We start from the raw sequence: 8,207 nt of genomic DNA on the forward strand, positions 1-8,207 counted from the left end.
TCTTGGGATACAAGGAACATACCTCAACATCATAAAGGCCGTATATGACAAGCCAACATACAGTATCATTCTCAATGGTGCAAAGCTGAAAGCGATTCCATTAAGATTGGGAACAAGACAAGGATGTCCACTCTCACCACTGCTTTTCAATATAACACTGGAAGTCCTAGCCAGAGCAATAAGACAAGAGAAAGACATACAAGGAATCCAAATAGGAAAAGAAGAAGGCAAGCTATCACTATTTGCAGATGATATGGTAATATACATAGAGAACCCCAAAAAACTCCACAGAGAAACTAATTCAACTCATCAATCAGTTCAGTAAAGTGGCAGGATACAAAATCAACATGCAAAAGTCAGTAGCCTTCCTCTACACAAACAATAAATCTGAAGAAGAAGAAATTTAAAAAAACATCCCTTTTATTATTGAAACAAAAAAATCAAATACCTAGGAATAAATCTAACAAAAGAGGTAAAGGACCTATACAAAGAAAACTATAAAACACTGTTAAAGGAAATAGCAGAAGACACAAAGAAATGGAAAGACATCCCCTGCTCATGGATTGGAAGAATAAACATTATTAAAATGACCATCCTACCAAAAGCAATATACAGATTCAATGCTATTCCAATCAAAATCTCAATGGCATTCTTCAAAGAAATAGAACAATTATTGATGAAATTCATATGGAACCACAAAAAACCCCGAATAGCCAAAGCTCTCCTGAAAAAAAAGAGAAGGGAATGGAGGCATCCACACTCCAGACTTCAACTATACTACAAAGCCATAATATCAAAAACTGCATGGTATTGGAACAAGAACAGACATATAGACCACTGGAATGGAATAGAAAATCCAGAAATAAATCCACAGATTTATGGTCAACTAATCTTTGACAAAGGAGCAAAGACTATGCATTAGAGCAAAGAAAGTTTGTTCAATAAATGGTGCTGTGAAAACTGGGTCGCTACATGCAAAAGAATAAAGCTTGACCACTACCTCACACCATACACAAAAATCAACTCAAAATGGATTAAAGAACGAGACATAAGACCTGAAACCATAAAATACATAGAAGGAAATATATAAGCGAAACACTATATGATATTCACATCAAAGACATCTTTATAGACACATCACCCAAACCAATGATAGTGAAGACAAAGATAAACAGCGGGGACTACATCAAATTAAAGAGCTTTTGCACAGCAAAAGAGACAATAACAAAAACAAAGAGAAACCCCACCAAATGGGAGAACATTTTTGCACACAACACTAATGATAAAGGACTTCACAAAAATCTGCAAAGAGCTGATGAGACTCAACAACAAGGAAAATAATCCACTCAAAAAATGGTCAGAAGAGCTAAAAAGAAACTTCTCTGAAAAGGAATTGCAAATGGCCAACAGGCATATGAAAAAATGTTCAACATCACTCGTAATCAGGGAAATGCAAATCAAAACTACTATGAGATACCACCTTACACCAGTGAGAATGGCACATATTAAAAAAACTAGCAACAACAAATGTTGGCGAGGGTGTGGAGAAAAATGAACTCTTCTGCACTTTTGGTGGGAGTGCAAACTGGTCCAACCACTGTGGAGAGCTGTGTGGAGATTTCTTGCCCTACTAATCATAGATTTCCCATAGGATCCAGCAATTCCACTCCTAGGTATTTACCCAAAGGACACAGAAACATCAATTCCAAAGAGCACCTGCACCCCTGTTTATAGCAGCACAATTTACAATAGCTAAGCTTTGGAAACAGCCCAAATGCCCAAAAATAGATGACTGGATCAAGAAGACGTGGTACATATATACCATGGAATATTACTCAGCATTCAAAAAAGATAAACACATGCAATTTGCAGCAACATGGATGGCACTGGAAGGGATCATGCTCAGCGAACTAAGCCAGAAAGGAAAAGAAAAATACCGGATGTCTCACTCATAGCAGGAATCTAGAAAACTTAAATAAGGGACCAGGAAAAAGAATAACTATAAGAAAGAAAATATCAAAATCTACATAAAACTATGAACCAGACACACTTTATGGAGGGTAGGGGTTGGGGAAACGAGGGTTTGGGGTCAAAATAAGGGGGTTGCAATTGTATGGGGAATATAAAAAATAAAATTTAAATAAAATGTGGGGGGAAAAAAAGAAAAAGAAATTGTACATTACCAAAAATGCAAATGTGATGGTCATGATCAGAATGACATGCTTCTCATAATTAAATGTTTAAACTTGATGTGAGATAAATAAAAAAAAAATGGGCAGAAGAGCTAAAAAGAAACCTCTCCAAAGAGGAAATGCAAATGGCCAACAGGAATATGAAAAAATGTACAACATCCCTTGTAATTAGAGAAATGCAAATCAAAACTACAATGAGATACCATCTTACACCAGTGAGAATGGCACATTTTAAAAAAACTAGCAACAGTAAATGTTAGCAAGGATGTGAAGAAAAAGGAACTCTCCTGCACTACTGGTGGTAGTGCAAACTGATCCAGTCACTATGGAGAGCTGTGTGGAGATTTCTTTACTTACTAAAGATGGAGCTTCCATATGATCCAGCAATTCCTTTCTACTTTTTCTATTTTCCTTTGTGATTTGATGATTTTCCACAGTGGTGTGTCTTGATTTCTTTCTCTCTATGTTTTGTGCAAATACTTATATTTCCTCCTTTTGTCTTTTAATCTTTTTGGTAAAGCCAAATGGCATACATCTTCATTACAGATTTAGATTATTCTGAATTTCACTATATATAATCTTACCTTTATTAGTTACTTTTATACTTTCATGTCAGATCATATGTTTTCATGTTAATAATTAGTATTTTTTCATTACATATTTAATTATTCCTGCTAGCATTTCTTGTATAGACAATCTAGTGTTGATGAATTTGTTCAGCTTTTGTTTATCTGGGAAAGTCTTTAATGCCCCTCATTTCTGAAGAACAATTTTGCTGGATAGAGTATTCTTGGTTGGCAGGGGTTTTTTTTTATATCAACATTTTAAATATAGTATTCTAAACTACCCTAACCTGTAAGGTTTCTGCTAAAAAAATCCTCTGATAGATTTATGGGTATTCCTTCTAAGAAATTGAACTTTTGTCTTCTACTTTTTATTCTCTTTATCTTCATTTTTTGATATTTTGCATTCCATTAATTTGGGGACGTATAAGCTTCATGAACCTGAATGTCCATATCTGTCCCCAAATTGGGGGATTTTTTAAGATTTATTCATTTATTTGTAGAAAAACTGGGGTATAAGCCAAGGTGTGGGGGGTGAAAGGATTCACCAGAGATAGAATGAGGCACAAAGCTGGTGATTTACTGATATACACTGCTAAGGGGACCAGTGGGTGATAGGAGTGTGTAAGCTCCCTAGCTGGGGTCAAACTCATGCTGCAGAGGTGATAGTGCTGAGACACAACCCTACACCACCAGGGGAGCCCTAATTGGGAAACTTTTGAGCCATTATTTCTTCATATAAAGCTTCTGCACTTAATGCTTCTCTTTTACTTCTAGGGCTCCCATAATGCAAATGTATTATTTCTTCAAGGTGTCCCATAATTCACATAGGCTGTCATCAATCTTTTTCATTCTTTTGTCTCTCTCTACCTGAATAATTCAAATGTCTTGTCTTTGAATTCAGAGTCAGAAGTACCACTCCATTGGAATGCTTGAATTACCAAATTCAACAACCAGAGAAGAATGAAGCTAGGAGTCTAATCTGTGAATAATGCTGTTCACATTATTTAGGTATTGGATACAGGAAAACACAATACCATAACATCATCACTGGGGGGAGGGGTTATGGGTGTATAAAGGGAAAATTATTTATTAAGTGAAGGACACACAGAATAAACAGAGGTCCCAAGCTGAAACTCTCTTCTATAAACAAAAATAGAGAATTTAGACTAAATGAAAGTTTAAGAAGTATAGTTACATAGGTATCAAATTATGTATCATTATGTACACTATAGATATTAAATATTTAGATGCATCATATATAATACAATCTGTGCGTTTAATTAACAGCACCTGTGGGGTCCCGCATGTTAGGAACTCTCCAGCAGCTGAATATTCTAGCCTCCTGCTATCTCTCTCTTTCTTACCTCTAGGTTCTATCTCTATTGTTCCCACCCTACTCACACCACCCCTTCTTTTTGTCTCATGGTGCCAGGAATATTTCTTTTTTTCTGTATCTTTTAATTAGTTAGTTCTCTGACCTAAATGCACTTCTCGTAGATAGATCCTTGCCAAGTAGTTATATCCTTCTGTAGATATATCCCACTGCCTTCAGATTTTCATTCATTGTCCCTTAATAGGAAGCAGCTAACAAGTTTTCCTCTGAGCCCTACATATTCATCAAAATGTGTTATTTTTCTTAATTATAATAATCAGCAGTGAAATGTTATACTTATTTACTTAATCTCTATTGTATCCTGGTCACATACAGACCTGTAACAGTGCTAGGGATTTTTTTAATTCAATTTCAGAGCTGTTACCAGTGCCTTAAAGGAAATTTGAAAACAATTGGTCAAAAAAATCTCTTGAACAAAAAAAATCTCAGGAAATTTACAGAAGAAATATGCCCTGGAAAGATATGTAGAGCACAGGATGACTGTTCTTTTTCAGTATCAAAAATGGTTGTAAAGATCATGAACCATGAAATTTCTAGATAATGGACATTAAATATATAGATTTTATATAAATATGTTTATTATTAAGTGCACTTAAAAATAAAACAATTACATTATGTTAAGTTATTGATAAATGCTTGTGTCTAAATTTTATATTACTCTTGTTTCTTCTCCAGAAAGCGTTTTCTCAGCTACATGGAATCAGGAAATCAAACTCTTGCTCCAAAATTTATCCTACTAGGACTCTCCCAAGAAGCAAGACTGCAGCCTCTCCTCTTTTGGCTATTCCTCTCTGTGTACCTGATTACTTTCATTGGAAATCTTCTCATCATCATGGCCATAATCACGGACTCCTATCTCCACACTCCCATGTACTTCTTTCTCTCCAACCTATCTTTTGCTGACATCTGTTTCACTTCCATCACTGTCCCAAAGATGCTGCTCAACATCCAGATGCAGAGCAAAGTCATTACATTTGAAGGCTGCCTCTACCAAATGTACTTTTTCATGCTTTTTGGAGGATTAGACAACTTTCTCTTGACAGCAATGGCTTATGATCGATTTGTGGCCATCTGCCACCCCCTGCACTACATGGTCATCATGAACCCCAAGTTCTGTGGTGTCCTGCTTCTTGCCTCCTGGTTACTGAGTATTCTGGATTCTCTATTACATACCTTAATGGTTTTACGACTGTCTTTTTGTACACAACTAGAAATTCCTCACTTCTTTTGTGAACTTAATCAGGTGATCCAACTTGCTTGTTCTGATACCTTCCTCAATGAGCTAGTGATATATTTTACAGCAGGACTGCTGGGTATCATTCCTCTCACTGGCATAGTCTTCTCTTACTGTAAGATTGTAACCTCTGTTTTGAAAATCTCATCAGCTAGTGGCAAGTATAAAGCTTTTTCCACATGTGGGTCTCACCTCTCAGTTGTCTCCTTGTTCTATGGTACAGGACTTGGAGTGTATCTCAGTTCTGCTGCTACCGAAAACCCCAGGGAAAGTGCAATAGCCTCAGTGATGTACACTGTGGTCACACCCATGCTGAACCCCTTCATCTACAGTCTGAGGAACAAGGACATAAAGCAGGCCCTTGTTAAACTCTTCAACTGAGAAAGAGCCCTTGCATTGTAGTGTCCATTGTCTCAAGTTCTTGCTCATGAGGAGTCAGGCACAAGTCCTGAAAGAACTAAATCATGACACTTTTATTAGTTAATACATAGATGATCTGTGATTTACCTTATATACATAGTTTTAACCTCTTAGTTTTTCATTCATTTTTATTTGTATTTCCTTTTCAATTTTAAACTGTGTTCATTGTAGAAAATAGACTCATTGCATGAATTTTATAGAAATAATATAGAAAGTTGAATATTTATGTAATCAAGTCCATTACTGAAATAAATGGAAGAAAAGAGTTATACTGTTGTCCCTAGCAGACAAGAGCAACAAATTTCTGCATTATGTGGAAAAAAATCATTTTGTAAAAATCCATATAAGTATCCAGGTTTATGTGTATAGCCAGGAAATATCACATTTGGAACTGGAATTGCCATCAGATAAAATTTACAGTAATCTATAGTCATACTTCAAATTACCATTAAATTTTCTAACAGTCCAAAACATAAGACATGTCATAGAAATTACTATTACTATTCCTTTCAACATTTATATTATTATATACTGTTAATAGTATGCTATTATTAATTCCTATGATTCTCAAAATTATATATTATTGCTTTCTTTTAATATTTTGATAGGCATAATACTTTCATGAGACACCTCCTACCATAATTGGCTTCACTCACGGGTCATAAATGTCCTATGCTAGAATAACAACTTTTGGACACTAAACTGCTTTGCAGCAAGACACTTGAATTTGAACTTCACTAACTTAGTAAAAGATGATAAATATCTTCCTTTGCTCGAAATGCACATGGAATCCAGTATTTTTAAATGTGTCACATCAATATATTTGATTTACTCTAAAATTATTTACCTTTTCCATAGAAGATGTCCAGTAGAATTTATTCTAATAAATACTTTTCAAGTTTTTACAAAAGAAACTAGAAATATCCTGCAATTATTTGGGTATCTGCCCATTTCCTTCTTCTCCGTAGTTTACAATTGTCTCTCTATGGCACCCTTGGATGTGACTTTCAATCTTGATGTAGAGGCAATAAGAAGAGGCATGAGAACAGTGCACTTTCTCTTGAAAGGTGAATATATTTTAAATGAACTTATTACAAGTTTACACAAGGTATTTAGTGCTTCATCAGATAGATCATAACATGTTGCTTGGGGTAATATTGAAGCCTGTGTGTTCTTTGGTAAAGCAAAGGATATTGGTTCCACAGAGCTTTCCAAGTATAATCATTGTTTTTCTCTTTTCAAATAATGCTTTGCTTTTTATATAAGATATTTAGCAAAGATATGCATTCAATTTATCTTATAATTCATCACACCGTAGAACAAAACTCTAACTTTAATTCCTATCTTACTTAATGCTCAGTCTTCTGATCAGAGATTTAATTTATGCAGTCCTAAAAATAACCTGGCCCTTGGATATTTTCCTTACTTAAAAATCCCCCTGTTGTTTTCTCTATCTCTCTAACTGATCAAAAGAATCGACCACACAAAATTCCCTGATAACTGATTTCCAACAGTCATCAGTCACACAAACCAATCTACCTACCAAATTGTCCTTCAATAGGCAGTTCCTTTTAGGTGACTGAAGTTGAGGTGTCATGAAATAGATTGTACCCTGCTAGACATGGGCCACTAGCATGTCATCATGTAATGGAGACAGCAGCATCAATATCCTCAAACCAAATTAGTTGAACCATTAATTCTCAGATGTCTCAGATGAGATATCAATTCTTGGAAGGTCTGCTATCATTTTTAATGTAGAATAGTCTATTTGCCTGTGTTGTTTTTTAAAACAGGAATCACTGAATATTTGAACAAAATACTTTGTAATCTTTAAAGGATGGAGTGACCTTAGGAACTCTGAAAACCAGACAAGCTAAGAACATTTTTGTTTCATCAGAAAAGTGAAATCGAGACCTTCCTTAACTGAAATAATTGACTCTATAAACTCACTACATTTCTGGAATCCAAGTAATAAGAAACTCTTACCATGAGTGTTAATGTAAGACTTACTGTGCTGCTTGATCTGTAGTTGTTGAACAATGGATATGAACAACATAACTTTTAATCATTTAATTTTATTTTCAATTAATCTTTATTGAGATAACATCACTTTTTAGCATCTGTGAAACTGCTGTCATGGAAAACTGTCTCTGCACTTACAAACAAGCTCAATGTTTTTCAGTCTCTCTGGGAACAAATAAGACATATATCTCATTTTTGCCATCTGAATTTCCCATGTCAACATCTTAATTATATTCCAGCAATCACATCAGAATTTAAAGATTTTAGTAGGACCTGGAAATATACTGCCCTGGTTACCATCCTTTGCAGTTCAGGAAAAAAAAAAAAAAAACAGAGGAGAGAGAAAGGGAAGCTGTCAGTTCACAACAATCCCACACATT

General features: G+C 35.0%; 1 protein-coding gene across 1 annotated transcript; it reads left to right on the forward strand.

Moving 5' to 3' along the window:
- Nucleotides 1–4,845: 4,845 nt before the first annotated feature.
- LOC119240031 (olfactory receptor 7A5-like) lies at nucleotides 4,846–5,766 on the forward strand. Its single transcript, XM_037504400.1, has one exon. It carries the CDS (start codon nucleotides 4,846–4,848, stop codon nucleotides 5,764–5,766), a length of 921 nt encoding a protein of 306 aa, XP_037360297.1.
- Nucleotides 5,767–8,207: the final 2,441 nt, after the last annotated feature.

Source organism: Talpa occidentalis, unplaced genomic scaffold (assembly GCF_014898055.3).
Source record: "Talpa occidentalis isolate TD23 unplaced genomic scaffold, MPIMG_talOcc4v2.1 talOcc4.12, whole genome shotgun sequence".
Lineage (NCBI taxonomy): Eukaryota > Metazoa > Chordata > Mammalia > Eulipotyphla > Talpidae > Talpa > Talpa occidentalis.